Below are 22,241 nucleotides of genomic sequence, written 5' to 3' on the forward strand. Positions count from 1 at the left end.
ATTTGTTTTTAGTCTATAAAGGTTTATATAAAGTTTTAATTCTGCTTTTTTAATTCTCTTTTTCTAAAATGTGTGTGCTACTTTGAATTTCTGTAATAAATTAGGAGAAATAAGCAAGTCTTCCCAACTGAGAACCTGTAACTTTAATGTCTATTTCTGTTGGGGGGGGGGGGAAGGCTCAATCAGTTAAAACAAAAAAATTAAAAATTAAAAAGTAGCAGGTTTTCTGTTGATTTATAAAATGGCTCATCAGTAATTAGTTTTAGCACTAATCTAACTACTGATCTTTAAATCAAAAGTGGATGAACCAAAAAAAGACCACAACCAAATCAATTATCCCTTAAAGCAGAACATTTGACAGTCACACGATGAGGACGACGATGATGATGATGAAGCAAAGATCACGTTGCATGAGTCTAAGATTTGTCAGATGTGATGGAAATGCATCCATGTGTGATTTTTACATCATAGCGTGACAGAAATGTGGGCCGGTTGAGGTGAAGCGCCGCACTGATCTTGTCACTCTCATCAGAACCCTCTGTGGGGTAGCACACCACTCTAGAAAATTGCAGCAGGAAATAATCTCACTTTAATTGCAAAACTAATATAAACTTGTATGTTATTGCATTACATTATTGGATTTTTTTTTTTAGCTTGTTTTTTTTTTTTTTTTGTGCATTTCTTTTTACTGGAGGGTTAACAATGTCCTTTTTATACTTAGATTATCATGGTGATGTGCTTTTTAGGGCTCAGTAACGAGCTGTAACAACCTGAACAAAAGACTACACACAACTTAATGTTGCTGCGACCGCGCCCGGTAGCTCAGCTTTATATTTTCTCTACTCAGTTGCAGTAATTTTGTCGTTTTTTGCTGAGAAAAAGCACATGAGAAGATTTCGTCTTCTTTTTTTCTGGTATTTGTTTGACCTCTTAAACTGGAGCTCTCGAATTTCTTGCTCTCATTTTGATCATACAATAGGCTCCTTTCATCAGTTAATCTGATTAATAAAAGCAGCCTGAAGCTGAAAGCTGCTTTTTTTTTTTTTTTTTTTTTTTTTTTCCGATGGATCACTGCTTTAGTTGCATCACTTTTCAGGGAGAAATAGCATACCAAGCAGTATGTGACTGGATTTTCTGCTGACTTTAATTGAACTATCTTCACAGGGTCAATCTCATATACCATCACCCTCCTTTCCCCTAGCTTATTCCCTGTTTTTGCCGTGATGCCTATCATGCCAGATTGAGACCAAAGGGGGATATTTCTCCTGGCCGTGCTGGCGTTCTAATCCTCAGTGCCCAGATTACTGCTCCCTCCCCTCTGTGCCAGTCTGACCGGCTGGCAGACTGGAAGGACTGTGAACTGGAGACGTGATAGGATAAAGACAGAGCGAATGAAGGAGATGAGGGAAGCCTGGTGTCTCCTCGTATAATGTGCAACACTTTGTTGCTGACGTGTGTCACCATTTTATTGTGACTGCCTTTTATTGAGTCCATCTGTTGCCTGCTCGGGGTAGATTCTAGCTCACAAGGTTGTCTCTGAAACCAGAAGACAACAACAAAATAAAAAAGAATGGCCTTTTTTATTCAGCCCATCTTTCATTTAGAGAGGATTTGTAAACTGGAAAATGTGTGCAAGTCATTATTTATGTAGCTACTAGAAGATTCAGCATGAGAAATTCAGTGGTTCTTTCTAAAGAACTGATGTAATCGACTACAAAATTCTTTTCATCTTCTAAGCTTTTCCTGACACCAAAGCTTCACATCTTATCATCTGTCTCTGGCCCTTCATTCTCGCATCCTTTCAGTTTTACTAAGAGCCTGACCTGCTCGAGCCTGAAGGCTTATTGTCCAATTCATCTGCCCTCCCATTTCTCTCTGTCTCTCGGTATTGTGGTTATTGTTCTTTCTCGCACTTGCTTCTCTCTCGATCATCCAGTGATTCTGATTTATAAGCTTGCTGCGAAGCCTTGGCCGACAACCCACTTCCCCTCCTCCTCCATCAACAGAAGACGGAGCGGTCGAGATATAGCAGCGGCGAATGAGAAGGAAGAGAGCATGATTAGCTGGGGTACGATTTGCCAACCAAAACAGTTCTACACACAGAATTTAAATGCCAGCAAGCAGTCGGCAGTAATTTCCCTACCTATGCCCCAAAGCAGAGAGGAAGTCGGGCTTTTTTTTTTTGTTTTTGTTTTTTCCCCTTTTCTAGTACGCGGTAGAGTAAGGCCAGAGGGTGGAGAGATACGGTCAGAATTGAATTGGGCACCCAGAGTTTTAATTAAAAGATGGTGTATATGAACTACTTTTTAAAGAAAAGTTTCCATTCTTACTTTGCCCTGGGATTTTACTATTAGTGAACAGGGCGGACTGTGATCTGTGTCTGATGGCTCACAGATGGCAGTGTGGGAATCGAGCAGCAGACCCTTAAATAACCCTGGGTGGTGCAGATGGCTTAGTGTCAAGACCAATGGCCACCAGTGTTAAGCGTCATTTGTGGGAGATGAGGAGGGCTGCGGCTAATGGGGGACTTTACACCCTACTCCGTGTGTGGAGATGGGGATTTACTGACTTTGGCGCTACTACATGCTGCCACTTATGTTGATGAGTGGGGGATGTGAACTTTTAAAGGTGTGCATATTTGACCCATGTCAGTGTAACCTGAAAAGAGAGAGCGTGTGTGCGTGTGCGTGCGTGCTGTGGTTTCATTTCAAACACATTATTACACTGTTTTTATTAATTTGGTTTCTTTTTCATTGTGATGATAAAATGATGTTACTGTTAAGTTAAATGCCTCAAAACAAACGACATTGGACATTAGCCCATTGGTCTAAAATGCTAAAGCTTCAGTGCATTTAACAGCCATAAGACGCCATATTTGGACTGTAGACAGTATAAAACATGGATTAAGCCAATCTAGAAGTGCGTTAAAGCTGCATTCTGTCTGAAGGCCACCAGATGGCGATAGTTGTGGTTGCAAAAAGACTTGCGGTCCAATAGACGCCTATTTGAAAACCATTAAATTTTAGGAAAGCCCTTGCACCTCGGGTGGAGTTGCTCTCTTTGCATGCCCTTGTATTTTTCTATGTTTTATGTGTAAAACAGTTGACAAGAACAGGATGCTAATGATAAAATACATTGGTTAGCCTCATCTCACATGTTTGTAAGCAGCAAATAGTAACTTATAAACGCTCAGAATTTAAGATTGTTTATCATTAATTACAATGTGTAAGTGCGATCTTGCAGAAATGCTTCATCATTTTTGATCAAGATTATAAATTTCTACTTAATCCTGCTTTTTGTTTTCACAGTAATTGTATTTACTGAAATAAAAGGGCTGCAGATAAATAGGGGTAAAATCTAATTAGTTTTTCGCAATGAATGCGCTCTTTGAATGGCCCTTTAATGGTTTCAAGTCTATAATTGAGAACTACCAAGATATGTGATCGCCTTCATATGAATCTGATTAGTGTAAAGCAAAACACTCTGTTTATACTATTTGACAGATGGATTTACTACTGCTAGCACCTATGTATATAACAGTTTTCTTTTAACGGTACAAGTTTTTGTTTTGCTTTTTTAAAGAGCCAATTGAATACATTTCAGCTCGATATGTTTCAGATGTTCATTTCCCAGCTTCACAGCAGTAGTCCTCAGCTGCATTACAGCTTACAGGTAGATTTTTATTGCGTTTGTGTACCTGGCAAGCTTTCTTTTCTGCTTTACTTGGCTTTTCTGAGCGCCATCAGGTGAGAATAGAAAATGAAGTAACGGGTCCAGAGAGGGCTGCCATCTTCTCCTCCTGCCAAGTGTGTAAATACAATATGTGTGTAAATGGGACATAATGAAAGCTGATATAGTTCATCTCTGTGCCGATAAACCAGATACTCGCTAAATTGATCCAAAGGTTTGAGTTTTCGGCTTTAAATTGAATCCAAATTGATGGCCCCCACCAGCCATTCTCATATTGGAAGAGAACTTTATGCCCCTGGCTGCTTGGAGAGAATCAAGTCTGGAGGGGGGAAAAATATGCTATCCATCTCACAAAACAACATTTGTTTGCCTGCCAGTCCCTTCAAAACCATTAACAAGATTAGGGGAGCACACAATGGCAACAGCCCCCTCTCTCCTCTCTCTCTCTCTGTCTCCTTCCCCACCCTCCTGTATTCCCTCCCATTTTGTTCTAGCTCATTTGCCAGTACAATGCAGACATTCAGAGGTTTGTCTGCACCTCCTCTCCTAGGGGAGCTCCAGCACAAAACCTCCTTATGCGGGCAAGTCAGCAGTGGCACACGCAGAGGAGAGGCACGAATCGACAAACACCCAGGAGCGTAAATTAATACAAAAATTAATACAGTCATGCCAAAGGCAGACTTTCTCTCTTCCATACACGAACACGCACGGACACACACTCCCCGTGCCTGCAGCCAGCTTGTTCCCAGAGAAATGAGCCAAAAACAAATCAACAGAGGGTTATATAAACACTATACTGTCCTGGAAAAAAAGGCAAAAACATGAGCAGAGATATACCCGTGAATAGGGTATAGCACAGGGCAGTTGAGTGGGTGTATGTGCGCATGTGGCTGAGCATCATAGACAGCAGAGGGTGTATTAGATTGCCCCAGGCCTGTTGTCTGAGGTAATTTATTCTTGTAAAGATATTGATTTTTATTTTTCCCACCACCAAGTCCATCACTTTTGTTTCACTTATTTAGATCTGTTATTTTCATCGTTTCTGTTCAGCAGGATCTTTCTGAACAGTGAGCAATACTGCAGCAATAAGTGTTTGATTGCACTGTTAAGGGTTTTATGGCCATAAACCTACATTTTTGATGAAATCTGACGGGGGTACAGAAAAAACTTGCTCCAGCGCTCCCTTCACGAACATCTTATCTTCGGCTTTCCTCATTTCCCACTTCTCATCTTAAACCAGCTCGTCTCATCTTACTTTTCATCTAACGCACTAATCTCTTCTCCTCTCCCGACCCTCCTCTATCTGAGTAATAAAATTTAATTGCATCCGTCTCGCATTTTTCAGCACGAGTGCTCAAGGAGCTTTACGTGAGTTGTATATCTCATTAAATCTCTCACTCTCTGTTTTCCCCCTTCACCCCTGCCCCGCCCACCCGCAGGTGCCTACAGATGTTTCGATGGGCCTGTTGGCAGAGCCCCAGGTGGCCATGTTTTGTGGTAAACTCAACATGCACATCAACGTCCAGACTGGCAAGTGGGAGCCGGACCCCTCGGGCACAAAGAGCTGCATCGGTACCAAGGAGGGCATCCTGCAATACTGCCAGGAGGTAAAGTGTGTGTTTTTGTGGGGCGGAGGTTTCCTATTAATCAACTGATATAAATCTTTATTGTTTTAATTGTAATAAAAAGGCCCAAAGTGGGATACTAAAGACAGGGGGATACACACTGTGAATGTCAGGATAGTGTGATAGAGGGGAAAACGTCAACAGCTATGTGGTTATTTTGTTTTGAGTGGGGAATGAGTCTAGATGATGATCTTGGGATGTGGTGACGTGGGCGATTTTTAGTAGATTTTAACCATTAGATTGACCCTCTGAGAGCAACGTGTGTAACCTCTGTAGGGTCCAGATATCACCTCATGCTACCAGTAGTGACAGTGACCCCAGCCAAATGCAAAACTAGTGAACAAACAGTCAGAAAAGATGAGGAGGGAGAACATGTTAGCAGCCTGCACCAGTAAAACCATTCCTGTTTTAGTGGTTGTCTCATTGTTGCCTTGTCTAGGTGTTAGTTTCGTTAACACCAAAGATGAAACTGATGAACAGACCCCTTCTGCTACTTAACTGACCTGATCAATATCCCACAAGTTTAACTGGATTGATGCTGTAGAAGTGTAATAGAGAAGTGAATAGTGAACAGAGAAGTCTGTCACGAGTGGGCTACACAGTCGGCAAGCAGATTTGTTTTTAGTCACCAAAATCCCCAGTTTGGCAGGATGACATGATGCCAAAACTCTGCTCAGTAAACAAGCTGCTTAAGTCCATGTGACTTGGCTTGTAATTAGGCAGCTTGAAAGTGAACTAACCAAAAGTTTAACGTGAGACGGTGAGCTCTTTTTCGTTGCCGTTGCTGTGGCTGTTACATTTCACTGTGACTTTTCTGCAAACACAAAACAGGAGCTTTTCATCTGGATAATTACAGCAGTCTCACTTATCAGTGTGTAAATAATCTACGATAAAAGCAATTCACCTGATAAAAGGAGGTGAGCAGTCTCTGGGGGGGGGGGAAATTACAGCAAAGGAAAATAAATTTACCCTCCCATTGTTTACACTGATAACAAATCTTGTGATAAGAAACAAATGCTTGCCAAGTCCCAGCTTTTTATGCAGTTTGAACTGCTGATATTAAAGACAAAAAAGGGAAAAGATTGAGAACCTTCCTCTTATAAGCTGAACAGAGGAAAAAATACGACTTGTCTACGGTGACAAGGAACCAAGAAGGTTATGGAAAGACTTTTTTTTTTTTTTTTTTTCCCCCATTGCTTTTGTGAGAGGCGTGAAGGCAGAGAAAATAGAAGAGGAGGTGTCATGAAAAAGAACGAAGGGAGAGGGATGACATGCCAACTCAGAATATTGTGTAGAGGCAGATGTCACGCATGGCTGAGAATATAGAGGTAAACACAGCAGTCCTGGTAGGCAGGAACAGCATCGAGGAGCACTGCAGAGCTGTGAAGATTGTATCTCGGGGGGATGGAGAAAAAGCAAAACTATTCTGAAAGGAAAGGTGTGGTGGATTCTTTTTTTTTCTTTCTTTCTTTTTTAAAGGCAATTTAAAAAGGGAAGGATTGATAATCTTTAAAATAGATTAGCAAACGCTTAATGGCTGTAACTATGTGGCTAAGAAGGCATGACTAAAGATGAGCTCAGCATCATCAGTTTGAGCTCACTGTGGCCAAAAGTGTGACAAGCTGACTATTAAGTCATTCAAGCTAATGTTAGGAAAGCAGGTGACACGTCCCTGCTCAGTAGATATAGTGTCCCATTGTAAGACTTAATGTTGTGTGTACAGGTTTACCCTGAACTCCAGATTACCAACGTGGTGGAGGCCAATCAACCAGTCAGCATCCAGAACTGGTGCAAGAAGGGGCGCAAGCAGTGTCGCAGTCACATGCACATCGTGGTGCCTTACCGCTGCCTAGGTGAGTCCACTCAGTTTTCACACAATCTGCCAGATTTACTTAACACAAGCAACATGGTGTGTGAGCACAATCCCAAAGCAGCGCTCATAGGTGTGGTTAGTTACTTCTAAACCCAAATTCACTGTAATCCTCACAGTTTTCCTTGGGTAGGATATATGGTTTGATGCATGCAGATTGCATGGCAATGATGACTACATTATTGGGATCAAGACACATGAGGACAGGAGTCAGCTGCCACAAATCATCTTGATTTTTATATTTTTCCACGTAACGTCAGTTCTGCTTTCCTGTTGGCTGGTCATGGCAGCAGTCAGATTGTGAATAGGATCTGTCTTTGTTCACAAGACTGGTGCAGTGGCCAGCTTTGAACCTCCCACTTTAATGGTTTTAATGGGCAGAAGAGTTCCCCACTTTTTGTTTGATGTTGGTCCTCTCTTGTCTTATAGAGGCCAAAAATCTCTCGGTTTATATGAAGCTCTGATTTTACTCAAAAGAGCTTTTTATGAGATGAATCAGTGTTTGTTGAAATTTGTCTGCAGCCAGTCGGACACAAGATTCCGATTATGTGTTAAATCTAAACGTGTGTATGGTTTTTGCCGCAGTGGGAGAATTTGTGAGCGATGCTCTGCTTGTTCCTGATAAGTGCAAGTTCCTGCACCAGGAGCGCATGGATCAGTGTGAGAGCCACCTGCACTGGCACACTGTAGCCAAAGAGGTGTGTACACACTTGCACACATAACACACCCTCCTTTAATGACTTACACGAGCATGTACTGATCCGCTTTGTCTCGTCTCAGTCCTGCGGAGACCGCACCATGAACCTCCACGACTATGGGATGCTGCTGCCGTGCGGCATCGACCGCTTCCGAGGAGTGGAGTTTGTGTGCTGCCCCGCTGAGGCGGAGCGTGACGCCGATAGTGCTGAGCAGGATCCTGATGATTCTGATGTCTGGTGGGGCGGAGCGGAGACCGACTACTCTGACAACAGGTACGCACTCGCACAAATAAATGAGGCCAAGGCAGCAAAGAGCAGAGTGATGCCTCAGTGTTTAGGTGATCGGAGGCGAAGCCGATTTAATTTGTAGCTTTGCCACGTGGGCACAATTTCTCTTCTTGAAGGGAAGCTGCAAAATGGTTATATCATAGTCTCCGTTCTTCTGCCTCCCTCATCCTTCTCATCTACCTCCTCCTTCATTTTTTATCTCCTTTCCCCCATCCCACTTTTTTTTCTTTTTTTTTTTCCACCATATGTCTCTTGACTCCCTCCTGCTTCACCATTTCCCCTTTTTCTTCTCTCCTTTTCTCCCAGTATGGTGCGTGAGCCAGAGCCAGTGGAGCAGCAAGAGGAAACAAAGCCATCTGTGGTAGACGAGGATGAGGACGAGGAGGAAGAGGTGGAAGAGGAGGAAGAGGAAGAGGATGAAGAAGAGGACGTGCTGGACAATGACCAGGATGGAGATGGAGAGGAAGATGAGGAGCTGGTGGACGACGAGGACGAAGAGGAAGACGATGACAATGATGACGACATCCTCGACTCGCTCATCGACGGTGAGCCGACTACCAACGTTGCCATGACGACAACCACCACCACCACCACAGAGTCTGTGGAGGAAGTTGTCAGGGGTGAGGATCATCAAGTGTTTTTGTTAGTCTGGTAAATAAAAGGCTGGAATATGTGAAACGTGCTTAATAGAGCCGTCAGGTGACTTGGAGATTTTGCATTTAGATTAATGTGGAACAATCGCACAACAAGCTAAACATGTTTTGATTTTTTTCTGTTTTTATTACCCTGCAAAAAATTTTTATGCTTTGCTGAACGCGATTGAACCTCGTGTTCTTCACCAATTAATTTCCTGCTGTCATTTTTCTCAGCGTGTTCATTTGTCATCTCACAGCTTTCATTAGCCACGTTTCACTAGAGTCAGAATTGGTTGTACAGCAATGTTTCTACATTAGCGTTAAATTGGTCTAAAGATTCAAACCCAGGCAGCATCAATAATGCGCAAAACTTAACTTTTTTTTTCCAGATGCTGTATTTATTTTTGTGTCCTTAAATTTAAATCTTTTTTTTTTTCTTTGCAAAGACATCAATCAACGATGACACTCCAGCATGATTAACTACAGAGGTTTTCTGGGAATTTGTGGTTGATAAGTGTGTGTACGTGTGTGTGTGTGTGTGTCCTCCAAGATGTGTGCTGGGCCAGTGCAGAGACAGGTCCATGCCGGGCGATGCTGCCCCGCTGGTACTTTGACCGCGAGGAAGGCCGCTGTGTTCAGTTTATCTACGGCGGCTGTGGAGGCAACAGGAATAACTTTGAGTCAGAGGCGTACTGCCTGTCTGTCTGCAGCAGTGTCAGTAAGTCCAGCCTAAGGCAGCGTCTCGCTGGCTCAATTGCCAGTTGTTTTGTCCACAACTCCTCACTCTTTTTTTACTCACCCGGTCTATCCCAGCTGTCTACTAGCCGCAAAACAGGTTTCCGAAGTTTCTTGCTCGCTGTGCCTCTCCTGCCTAACCGTTTCCTCACACTCTCCGTGTGTGTGTGTGTGTGTGTGTGTGTGTGTTTTTCCGTCAGGTAAATAAATATGTTTGCACCAAAAACTGACTCTACCTCTCCCGCACTTCTATTAAAAACACCTGCCTGACTGCCTGCACACTCACTCTTGCCTTTACTTTCACACCCACCGATGTCAGTGAGCAGGTTGGGTCCTTCTGGCGTGTCACGCCGAGCGTTTTGTGTGGGTGCACCTGTGCTTTAAAGCATTTCTATTTTCCAATACATTTAACTTTGGAACAGGTTGAACGTAGTTTTGTTTTGAAAGCTGTTAAGAGCTGGACATGCCTATTTTTTATTTTTATTTTAGCAGACAGCGCTGGAGCGAGGTGCCAACGCCTAAAAGCTCCAGTAACTGGTTAGATACACAGGGCTTATTTTCATGGACAGTTTGCTCCATGAACTAAATGGCATGCTTTATATTGCAAGAGCTGCACTGCTCTCCCCCTATGAAGCCTGTAGGATAACCAGTATAATTTCTATAATTACAGCTATTTCATGGCCATCATCTTATATATGACACTGCAGCATGAATACGATGCATAAAATCATCCAGGCACAAATAAATTTTGCAATAATCCTCACTCCGTTGCTTGTTACGCCCTCGCGTCCCTGATGTGGTGTGGGCTTGCTTACATTATTTCGTCCTCATCGCTGAGGAAAAAAGTTAAAGTTAATTCAGTCAATTCACCGAAATCAGATGTCAAATTACCCTTGTGCAATTTTGCAGAATGTGACACATTCCCCAGGTAGAGGTAAGGGGAAAAACTCATCAATGCAACATTACACGCTCACAGAGCATACCTGCCTCCCATCTCCACATTGTGATGATTGATTATCAGTGGTATCGCTGAAAATGGGGATGATTGCTCAATTATTTATTCTATATTTTGCTCCCACCTTGATGATACGTTGAATCGTCAGAGGTTTTTAATGGAAACTTGAAACTTGGGGGAGGAAAATTATTTATTTTCTGATTTATGTATTTTTCAGCGCCTCTGTGTTTGGTTAGACGCAATCACTGAGTCACAAACTGATTGGATTTCAAATGGTAACTCAGCCCTGGATTGCCAAATTACTTCCCCCTTGTTGTTGTTTACAGGTGTGCGTTTGTGTGTGTGACAGCGTGACATTGATTTCGCTTTTTCACTGTGTAAGGTCAATGACCTTGCTCAATATGTGTGTTGGTGGTTGTGTGCATGTGTGCCCTGCGGCATTCTCTCTTTCTCCCCGTATTGTGATCTAATATAATCGATCATGTGTGTGAGTTCAGGATTTCTGCTCTGCTCTGAGCATGGTTTAGGTAAGAAAATGATGCACTGTAACCTTTGCCCTGAAGTCACACACATACACAGGCTCCCCACTTGGATGTTTTCTTAATGAATTCATTCACATGCAGACTCGGTGAGGCTGACATCGTGAGTTCTCTGCAGGGGACTGCAGGAAAACAATTACACCAACGCTACTGCACTGACAGATCAGTTTTTAGCGAGACATATAAATCCTAGCGTGCATGTTCCTGACATCTTTGCTCTATTCAGTCATCTCCTTTGTTACAATGCTTGGGTAACAATGCTTATAGTCCTGTCTACAAAAGAGCCTATTGTGTAGTGAGAAGTGGGTATTTTTGAAATGGCTCATATTGAAATTGGTTAGTTTCCCGTCCTTTCTTTTTTTTTTTTTTTTTTTTTTTTTTTTTCCCTCCTTCTTCTTATCAGCCCTTTAGTGCAGTGCATTGATTTATTACTTGTCCAGGTAATGGAAACTAGCTATTGTAAGAGGCTTTATTTGGAAAGCACTTCATATTTTTGTGCAGCTATGAGATCAGTTAGCAAGGAAAACAAGGATAGAAATCAGGACTTAGCTGTTGAGTTTATAATGAGCAGTAAATCGATGCCATTATTAACATTATTATTATTATTAATTTATACCCCGCTGTAGCCTTTACAGCGCAGGAAAAGGCCACACCAATAAAGTGGAGCAAACGAAGACTAATTAAAGGGAAAAGATCACATTGTTATGATTACCGCAAAAACAAAGAATGCTGTAGAATCACTGCAGACGTGGATTATATCTAAAGAGTGAATTACTGGATCGCCACCCTAAATAACATCAAGGAACATTAAAGGGACATTTCATCCTGCATTCACACACAAATACATTAGAATGATGATTTGAACTGAATCAGTGGGGAACTGCTTTACAGGGACGTCTCCAAGCCTCTAATCCTGACATTTGGCCATCATAACAAACCCTCACCTCTACTCTAATTCAAAATTCAGCCTTAAAACCAAGATTTAATTCTTAAAACAGGTCTTAGAAAAGCTAAAATCTGGTCAAAAAGTGTAAACCTTCACAACATTACATCACTATGATGCGCCAAAGCTCTTACAAATACAGCCGGATAAGTACAAGGGTATGTGACAAATGACTTCACTCCCGAGCTGTCGTCTGTTCGGAGCGGCACGTTTGCTTGTATGTGATGCATTTAGTGGAGATCTGTAGCTGTAATAAAAAATAACCTTGGCTATACTCTCGCTGAATGGACTTGATTCTAGTCTGTTTTAAAGGCAAGAGAGAAAAGTGCTTTTTGTAATTTGGGTGAACGAGGCCTTTAAAGGATTTGCGAGACCAGAGGCTAAGAAAACGCTCTGCTCAGGGTCAGACTGAATAACATCTCCCTGTTGTCTTTTCTCGCGTGTGTGTGTGTGTGTGTGTGTCTTGCGCAGTCATGTGCTCGCCTCAGACGTAACCAATTTCACATGATGCGCGACCTTCATGCGATCACACCGTCTCGTGCACTCAGATTCTCACACAAACCAACAACCGCTCTCGATGGCGCGTTTGTGAGAGATAATCAACTTTCCACTGATTAAATCCAGGTTTCACGCAATAACTGATCCAATTTATTTTCTTGTTGGTAAGACTATCACAATTTAGTGCGCGCCTCTGAGCCCACAGGATAAATTCCAGCATCTGTGGTTTGGCAGGAGAGCTCCATCACGCTCTGAATGAAGTTATATAAATGAGAGGGGTTTTGTTTCTCTTCTAGAAAGCACTGCGGGTCATCTGAGGGGCTCGCTCTTTCCCTTTCGAAGGGGGCTGCTTCCAGCTACAGCTGCTATCTTATATTCTTTCCCTCTTGAGCTCTCACTAACCCTATTAACCCTTTCTGAACTTGAGTGTTTGTGTGTGCTGAGACAGCTCTGCCAAATGAAAGTGTGCAGCAGCAGTGAGAAGCGTCGCTTAAAGTCTTTTTTTCCTTCATCTCAAATTCCACGCAGTTCCCACAGCAACGCCCAGCTCCTCCGATGCAGTGGACCACTACCTGGAGACGCCCGCTGACGAGAATGAACATGCACACTTCCAGAAGGCCAAAGAGAGTCTGGAGGCCAAGCACCGTGAGAGAATGTCCCAGGTACTCTGAGACTGGAATTTATTTATTTTCCTCATTAGACATTCATTTTAATAAATGTGATGTGCAGGGAAAACAGAGTATCAGGACAAAGATTTCACAGAATAGAAAATGGCAAGAGAAGGTATGTCAAGTAAAACAAGTAGGTGCGTTTGTTAATCCCTCCTGAGTGAGCCGACTGAGCCATTTCAACTTTAATTGTTTTCTTTAATCAACCGGCGGAGAGCCAGATGGCCCGCCACGATGCGACAGCTTCCAGAGTTCCAGACGAGAGAGGCATCGTTTCATATATGCTCACACTTTGGTTGGTAAAGGGCTGAATAGGATTGGATAATCCCCCAAATAAGTCAGAGAGGGCAAAACAGATGTAGGATTTGCAATAATCGTTCTGGAGGGGATGTAACTGACCAAAAAAGGGGGAAACAAACTGTTTTTCATCCTCACCACACCGGTCTTTAAGCAAGCATCCACACCCTGTGATTTTTATCAGGGGAAACTCCTTCCTGCTGATATTCTGAGCACCGATATCGCACTTTTTTTTTTTTTTTTTTCTTTGACACCTGTGAGAAGTAAAACCTCACTTGCATGTGAAGGATAAAAAGATGACAGTAGATTGACAGTTTGTTTTATTAATTTTATTTCATCTTTCCCTCCTTTGTTTGCCTTCAGGTGATGAAGGAGTGGGAAGAGGCCGAGCGGGAAGCCAAGACTCTTCCACGTGCTGAAAAGAAGGCCGTGATTCAGGTAAGGCGAGCATGTTCTGCCTGTGTGCTGTGTCATCGCCCCCCTCCTCCTCCTCTGATGCACACTTGGTAATTTCCTTTGTGTGTTTATAGCGTTTCCAAGAGAAGGTAGAAGCACTGGAGCAAGAGGCAGCCAGCGAGCGCCAGCAGCTGGTGGAGACTCACATGGCCCGGGTGGAGGCTCTGCTGAACGACCGCCGCCGCCTGGCTCTGGAGAGCTACCTGACTGCATTGCAGCAGGATCCACCCCGGGTAAGCGGCACGCACAGCTCAGCAGTGCTCTCCTGCTCGTATTAAAGCCACTTTGTAATAAACTGTGTGTCTTGTGGAAAAATGAACCATCTCCAGGTTGCTTTTTAACACTCCCGGCTCTTCATCTCTGCATCTCTCGTTCTGTTTTCTTTTGAAGTACGGCTCCCTTTTATCTGACCTGCTGCATAAATAAATCCCCCCGCATGTTTTCTGTTTTGCTAGACCTCTGTGTTTTGTTACAGTGCAACTGCACATTGCCAGTTTTTATGGAGGCTTTCAAAATTAGATTTCTAAAAACAGAATCAAAATGAAATTTTTAAAAGGCTAGGCTTGAAGTGACTGATTTCCTTCTGCTTCCTCTGCTCTTAACCAGCTGTCTTGTTTCCGCTGTCTCTTGCAGCCCCGTCATGTTTTCAGCCTGCTGAAGAAGTACGTGCGCGCTGAGCAGAAGGACAGGCAACACACCCTCAAACACTTCGAGCACGTCCGCATGGTGGATCCCAAGAAGGCCGCCCAGATTAGACCTCAGGTAGCATCAAACACGCTGAAAAATGATTGGACTTCTTTATTGTTTTTAGTGTAAAGTGTTGATTTTGTGCTTCCTGCTCTTTCAGTTGAATGTTTTTTGTTTTTGTTTTTTTCTCTGGGAAACATAAAAAAACATCATATTTGATATGTTTAAAAGGTGCTGACCCACCTGCGCGTTATTGAGGAGCGCATGAACCAGTCTCTCGGACTCCTCTACAAAGTGCCCGGTGTGGCTGATGATATCCAGGACCAAGTCGGTGAGTTCCTCCACTGAAGACTCACTGAACTTCCACTATCAGCCATTTAAAATCAGCACAAGGAAACACAATGCAGACCAGGCAAATGTGATGGAACTACAGGGAGTGACGCTGACGTACATTTAACCGAGACTCAGTGGAGATGACCCGTGGGTGGGAGAAAGGCAGGGGAAGACGCACTGGTCTGATTACATGTAATAGAGATTGAATGCTCTAAATTCCAGCCTGCAAAACGCTTTTATTTTTTTATTTTTCCCCTCTCTCTGATGAGGGCATTGGAGCCATTTGGCCTAATTCTTCTGTTAGGAGTCAAATGAAACTGTTCGCTGGGAAGATAAATCCCCCTCCCTCCCCTCCCCCTCCTCTCCATTTGCTAGGTTTCTGTGGGTTTTTGGGTTTATTGGAGTTGTGTGCGTCATGTGGCCATCTGTGTCTCTATCTTGGAGACACAGTCTGTCACAGTCTGTACCGCCCGGCAAAAAAACGGGAACAAACACACAGAAGAGAAACCCCTCACTCAGCCTTTGCTAAACATCAGGTCTGTTAAAGGAAGATTTCTCCTTCTGAGGCGGTCTCTCCCTTCTGACACAGAAACATTTGCGTAGGTAGACAGTGTGAGATTTCATATTTAAAGAATCATTTAGCAAACAAATTAGTCTCCTCTTTAATTCTAACTGGCATCGGAAATATTCTCACCATATTGTGTTGAAACAACAATAGAGTCACATGACAAGTGAATAAATGATGCTGCTTCCTTTCTTGTTTCCACCTCCTGTTTCTCTCCCCTCTTGACTCCTGACCTCTATCCTTCCTTCCTTCCTTCCTTCCTTCCTGTCTTCCTGCCTCCCTCTTGGTTGTGTTCACACAGAGCTCCTGCAGAGGGAGCAGGCAGAGATGGCTCAGCAGCTGGCTAACCTGCAGACAGACGTAAGGGTGAGCTATGGAAATGACGCCCTGATGCCCGACCAGGAGCTGGGAGATGGCCAGACCGACCTGTTGCCGCAGGAAGACACTCTGGGACTGGCTGGAGTCGGCTTCATTCACCCTGAGAGCTTCAACCAGCCCAATACCGACAACCAGGGTACTTTCTGAAGCACCGCATTGTCATAACGAGTGGTAGCTCTAGTAGCTAACAAATTAGCCTCCAAAATGCATCACAATGATATTCTAGCTCCTTTTTTTAGGTTGGACAACGACTGAAAAGTGAAATCTCTCTGTGCCTTCCCCTTTTAGTTGAGCCAGTAGACTCCCGCCCCAATCTCGACGGAGGCATTCCAACACGACCAGGTTGGTGCTTTTGTTTAACAATGACCAGTGATGTGTTCAGATGACAGATCAAGAGTCATTTTAGGTGGAAGCCGACAGCAACGTGTCAACAGTGTGTTAGGAAAAATCCAGCTATCCTCTGTCCCCTCTAGTGTAAAGGTAGCATAAGGTGTAAACAGCTGATTCAATTACAAATGTGCAGTATGGTCTTTAAAGACCATGGAGGACTAGTAATGTTACCAATTTATAATAACTCATGCAGGCTCTTTGTAGCTCATCATTTCAACTACTTTGATGCTTTTTTAACTTTCTGAATCAGCGATGCCAAACTCATTTTACATCGTGAACCACATGCAGCCCACTTTGATCTTCAGTGAGCCGGACCAGCAAAATTCCTCTTTCTGTCAGTGTGAAGGAATTTAGCTGCACAGCAGACAGCTGCTGACGCCCCGGCTCTAAATGATGTGTTGTAACTAAAATGGTAACGTTTGATAACATTAGTGAATATTTTTAGGTGTGACTAATTTACAGTGTGTGTTAGAAAGGGATGTGAGCATCTGTAGTTTGATATTAATGTTATTCAGTACATAATGATTCCCTCGGGCCTGTAAGCCATTTCCAGCTTGGGTATAAATCATAAAGTGCTTTAGGTCATGTGATTTGGTGCATGCGAGTGCTGAGCTGAAGTGGTTTTGAGGCTAGCAGAAAATATTTGCTCAGGTTATACAAGATTCTGAGATTGTTTTGAAGTACACTGTAGAAGTAAAGGCACCACAGCATGTTCTCCTCAGAGTCAATATTTGCACACAGCCGGCTCCACTTGACCTCCATTGAGGTGCAGGTGTGGCTGTTAAGAGATTGGTGGTGCAGCTGCACGCGGTCTATGCATCCTGCGTATGCCGTGCTCTTTTCTATTCGTACTGCTGGTGCAGTCGGCTCTCCGCTATCCAGTGTGCTTCAGTCAGAGCTTTTTATTTCAGCAGGAGACCGAGAGAGTGGCTTAATGTCACCATCTATAATAGATTGTACTTTTTCTTCCCTCGCCAGTGACTGGAATGAAGATGGAAGCTATTCCTGAGATGCGGATGGAGACTGAGGACAGACAGAGCACAGAGTACGAAGTTCGCCACCAGAAACTGGTGAGCAAAGGCGGAGCCGTGCAGATATGCAGACTTGTTTGGGATTCGCTGATCTGAATATTCAGGCTGCTTAATAAGCCCACAGAAATAGACGCAGGCATGCGCACACACATAAAAATGCATATTACTCACACATGCGGGTTTTGCACTCTGCCCCCTTCTCCTCCACGCACATACACATATGCTCCACTTTGTCCTCCTGGTAAACTTCCCAAGGTTGTCACCATGGAGACAGGTGCCCATGGAGACATCCGTGATAATGCGTGCGTCACACTCGATGTGCTCCTCTCTGAAAAATAAATAAATGAATCCTGTGCCCTCTGATCGGGGAAGTTTGATGCTGTTAATATCGCTAAGTTCTGCACGCACTCATTAATCTCATCCAGTGTTGTAATCCCAGAACAATCCATCCTCAGTCAAATCCAAATCCACGTACCTTATTCCTCTCACCTAAAGGCTTCAAATCCCTTAATCCCTACATTTTATTACATATCACATTTTTGGCATTCACAGTGAGCAGTCAGTGTGTCAGGCTGCCTCTTTAACTCGTCTCCTTAATTTGATATTCACAGTAGCAAAATTTTGTGCCGGTTGAGGAGGTTTCTGTCCCGTTATCCCTGCTGAAGATATCAGGAGGTGTTTTTATTTTCTTTTTTTCTTTCCCATTCAGTGAAGGTTCTATTTATCATTGTAAAATGTGAAAAATGAGTCCCACCGAGCACCCGTTATTCTGTGACAGATGTGCTGAAGCTCTCATTTTGTTTGGTTATTTATTTTTTTAATAGTTTTGTGTTGGAGCTGAGTCATTGTGCATCAGTGCTGTGCTCTGCTTTCAACCCATTATTACTTTTCTATCCATTTGCTTGCTTTGCTTATAAACAACCAAAGTAATGTGAGTGTTAAAAATCTCAAATTGGAAGTTAATGACCTTAAACCAAAGACGACTTATAAAAGACGGCACAAGTAACACGATGGGAATTCCTGTTTTGGAGCGACCAGGGTGCAAAATTACCCGCTGTTTTTAATAAGAGGTTTGGTTAGAAATCTGCATCCTTAAACTGCACAGGTCCATCACACAGGCACAGATATATGGCAGTTTGTGCTGGAGAACTATGAGGGGACTGTTAGTTCAGGTGACTGTACAGAAATTATTTATGTGATAAATCCAAAAGGCACCAACACCACAAATGTGGTCAGAAGGTTCAGTTCAGTGACTCGCAAGCAGTTATGCTACAGCTACTTGTCAAAGTGGACACACCTCTAATAATGGGTGACTTGGTGTTACGGAAAATCCAGTTGTCCCTGTAGGGCACTCTGTAAATTTCTTGATCGCTGTGATGATGCGTTTGAAATGCCAAAAACGACAACAACCAGCTAATCTAAGGAGACTACATATGAGTAATCCATGACCAGCTGTGACAGTAGAATAAGATTACATTTAAAATGGACTGACGTGCTATCTCAGTAAGAAACCATAAATAACTACACACAACACATCATGTTTTTTGTGGCTTAAAGCAAAGAAATATCGACCAGTATATCAGATTTTTTTAATCACCAGGCATCAGCATTGGTCCTATAATAGATTGGCTCTGTCGCTACCAATCATTTTAACACAGTAGTTTACAGTGATATACTCACTCTTGGAATCAGCCTCAAGTGACCATTCAAAGAATTGCATGTATCCATAAATCTGCAAATTCTGTGTGATGTAGCATAACTTAAGCAGCAAGGAAGGTGATAAGTAAATAGCATTAGCAGACAATTGAAGTTCTTTTTAAGCATACTTTATTGCTAGCATCTCCCTTTTACCATAAAACAATCAATCAGGCAAGACTCTGGCAAGACTTTGCCCACACCTGACCTCGTTAGTCCCTACCATTGAAACAAAATAGGTCAAACCAAATAATACAATTCTAAACAAAGAACAGGAATAAAGTCATGCATGAAACTGACAAACTCATTTACTCAACTAAATGGTTTTTAAAGTAAAACACTGCATACAATATAACTCAAAAGGCTACTTTAAAGAAAACAAACAGTACTATACAAAATGAAAAACCCTCCATTTGGTTACACCCAGTGATGCAATCATTGACCTCATGACCCTATATAAACAGGAAGTAGTGGGCGGCCCTTCCCATACACCTGTCTCACATATAGGACCTGAATGCACAACATGGACACCATGGTAAGTATAACCAAAGAAACATAATTTAACAGACATGTGCCTGTAAACAGAAGAAAATTCAGATGATCTGATGGTTAGTAGTGTTTGCTTTAAAACACATGCATGGATGTAAAGGATGTAACTACTGCTACCACAAACAAAACCCAGAATAGTGTGTGTTAAGAGAAGTTACACCAGCAATGTCTAAATTAAAGGATTATGGCTGACTGTAAAAATAACAGAACACAAAATAACAATATATGCAAGTGACAAATGGCAAATTAATTCTGTCCTAGCCACTTTGTCACACTCTGACAGAAGTTAGTTTTCGTGTGTGTGTGTGTGTGTGTGTGTGTGTGTGTGTGTGTGTGTGTGTGTGTGTGTGTGTGTGTGTGTGTGTTTTTAAGTGTTCTGTTGGTGCTGCGTCATTGCATTGATGCTTTTTTTTTTTTTTTATGCTGTGCTATTCTTTCTGTAAATCACTCGACATCCGCAGTAAGAAAATATTTCCATCCAAAAAAAGCTGCCCACATCAAGTCGTCTTCACTTTTTTTTTGTGTGTGCGTGTGTGTATTGTCTTTGTTCCCGAGCAGCTATTCTCAAGCTAAATTTGACTCCGTAATGACAAAAATGACAAGAAGAGGTAGGAGATGTAATTAAACCCAGCAAGCACAGCAAAAGATGTGAGGAAACGAAGCGAGTGCTGACCTCGAGAATATCGCTTAAATTCACACAATCTGTTGTGTGTTGTGCCACTGACTGATCACCTGACCGCTCGGCACCCACAGGTCTTCTTCGCAGAGGATGTGGGCTCCAACAAGGGCGCCATCATCGGCCTGATGGTCGGAGGCGTCGTCATAGCAACCGTGATCGTCATCACCCTGGTGATGCTGAGAAAGAAACAGTACACCTCCATCCACCACGGAGTCATCGAGGTGAGAAACAGCTGACCCGCGCGTTCGTCGGTGTGGCGTGTGAGGAGGATGCTGTGCATGCACTGGCGCTTTTAAGCCATTTGTGCAGCACCACGTAGAAACAAAGTATCCAGATTTTTGTGTCGCTGATAAAGGCTTTAAAATGTGCTGCACGAATGCTAAGCTGTGCAAAAAAATTAGTTTTAATTATATCTGCTTGGTAAATATAATTGGATTAAAGCCTGTTACCGATTAATTTCCTGCTTTTCTTTTTTTAATTATCTGTGTTTATCATTTCAGAACTTTCATTAGATGTTTAATTAAAAAAAATACGATAGCCAGCGCAGCCTGGTTACTCTTAATGTTTTCCCAGAAGCAGTAAAAAGGTCTTAAAATGTAAATTGTGTTTACATTACGCCACAGGACCTATTTTGCTTGTAACCTCCCTCCCCTTCTGTCTCCCCCACCCCTTGGCTCTCCTCCAGGTGGATGCTGCCGTCACCCCCGAGGAGCGCCACCTGTCAAAGATGCAGCAGAATGGTTACGAGAACCCAACCTACAAGTTCTTCGAGCAGATGCAGAACTGAGGAGGATATCACATGTACACATACGTAAACACACACAAAAAAACAACAACAAATGCACACAAACCATTCTCATCCCACACATCGTCACCTCCCCTTACCTTCCCTCCTCTTCCCTTCCCCAGCCCTCCCTTCAACCAAAAGACGGATCTTTAAGTGACTGAAATAGTCAGTTACGAGCACAAGGAGCGACTGTAGCATGGGTCTTTTTTTTTTTTTTTTCTTTCTCTTCTCTCTCTCTTTTTTTCTTACACTGCGGCCAAGCCACTCTGCACCAAGTTTGTTCACTTTACTGGAGCAAGACGCCTTTTTAATTAAAGGAAGGAGTTTTTATACGTTGCTCCATCAGGGCCTGCTGATGTATGGAGGGGAAAGAAAAACCTTAAAACAAGCAAAGCCCCTGCCCGGTGCATGGAAACAAACCCGTTCTCTTGGGGAAGACGAGCACACGTTCGCTCTCTCTCAACACTGATTCAGGGCCAGTGTGTAGTTGGGTTTATTATGTTTATTTTTAGGCTCGGGTCGCTTTTAGGTGTGGACTTTGTAAGCAGATCCGACCGCTGATCAGTAGGGTGTTTAGACGCATGCTGGCCACGGCCTTTGTTATTAAAATAATTTAAAAAATTGTTGCATGCAGAATCATCAGAATCGAGCAGTTTCCTCTGAATCGTTTTTGTTTTTGCGTATTCGTAATGATTATATGATTTTGGAAATATAGCAGCACCATGATTTTTACGAGGCCCAGTGTTTTCCTCGCCTACTGCACCACTACTGCACACTCTCTACAGTCTACACTGGAGTATAAATGAGCCTCCTCTCCCTCCCTACTCCTTGGATCCTTCCCTTCCTCCCTCCCTTCATCCTCTCCCTTAATTTTTTTGTTTTTTTTGTTTTGTGCATTCATACAACAGCTGGGCTGTGTTAAGTCACACAAGGCTCTTAAGGATATCTGAAGATGCTGATTCTGATGATGATGGTGAATATGTTGATGATTATGACGACGGTAGTAATCATGTATTCTGAATGAGCTGTTTTTATTTTAAAGTTGTTTTTTTTTCTCTCTTTATCGTTTTCCAGTTTTGTTTTTCAAAAAAGACCGAAAACGGAGGAAAAAAAAAAAGATGTAAAGTCCTTTTTTTAAATTACGTGTAATGTTACAGAAGTAATGCTGAAGTCTTAGCTGTTCCTATGTAGTGCATGACAACAATGACAACAGGATTTGGAAGTTTCAAGAAAATAAAAAGGGGGGAAAA

At 42.8% G+C, this 22,241-nt stretch overlaps 1 protein-coding gene across 2 annotated transcripts in view; it reads left to right on the plus strand.

Moving 5' to 3' along the window:
• appa (amyloid beta (A4) precursor protein a) overlaps window positions 1–21,714 on the plus strand; it is a 34,603-nt gene extending 12,889 nt beyond the window's left edge. Inside the window, exons 2-17 of one of the 2 annotated variants that reach the window (XM_026157783.2) lie at window positions 5,130–5,297; window positions 7,039–7,168; window positions 7,771–7,883; window positions 7,966–8,156; window positions 8,478–8,791; window positions 9,357–9,524; window positions 13,005–13,138; window positions 13,805–13,879; window positions 13,972–14,130; window positions 14,531–14,659; window positions 14,816–14,915; window positions 15,784–15,996; window positions 16,149–16,202; window positions 17,229–17,320; window positions 20,279–20,425; window positions 20,890–21,714. In XM_026157783.2, the coding sequence (XP_026013568.1) occupies window positions 5,130–5,297; window positions 7,039–7,168; window positions 7,771–7,883; window positions 7,966–8,156; window positions 8,478–8,791; window positions 9,357–9,524; window positions 13,005–13,138; window positions 13,805–13,879; window positions 13,972–14,130; window positions 14,531–14,659; window positions 14,816–14,915; window positions 15,784–15,996; window positions 16,149–16,202; window positions 17,229–17,320; window positions 20,279–20,425; window positions 20,890–20,991 (2,289 nt within the window). In that variant the 3' untranslated portion in view covers window positions 20,992–21,714. The remainder of the gene's footprint in view (window positions 1–5,129; window positions 5,298–7,038; window positions 7,169–7,770; window positions 7,884–7,965; window positions 8,157–8,477; window positions 8,792–9,356; window positions 9,525–13,004; window positions 13,139–13,804; window positions 13,880–13,971; window positions 14,131–14,530; window positions 14,660–14,815; window positions 14,916–15,783; window positions 15,997–16,148; window positions 16,203–17,228; window positions 17,321–20,278; window positions 20,426–20,889) is intronic. The other variant, XM_026157784.2, reaches the window with a different exon arrangement.
• Window positions 21,715–22,241: the final 527 nt, after the last annotated feature.

This window comes from Astatotilapia calliptera, chromosome 23, assembly GCF_964374335.1.
Source record: "Astatotilapia calliptera chromosome 23, fAstCal68.1, whole genome shotgun sequence".
Classification (NCBI taxonomy): Eukaryota; Metazoa; Chordata; class Actinopteri; order Cichliformes; family Cichlidae; genus Astatotilapia; species Astatotilapia calliptera.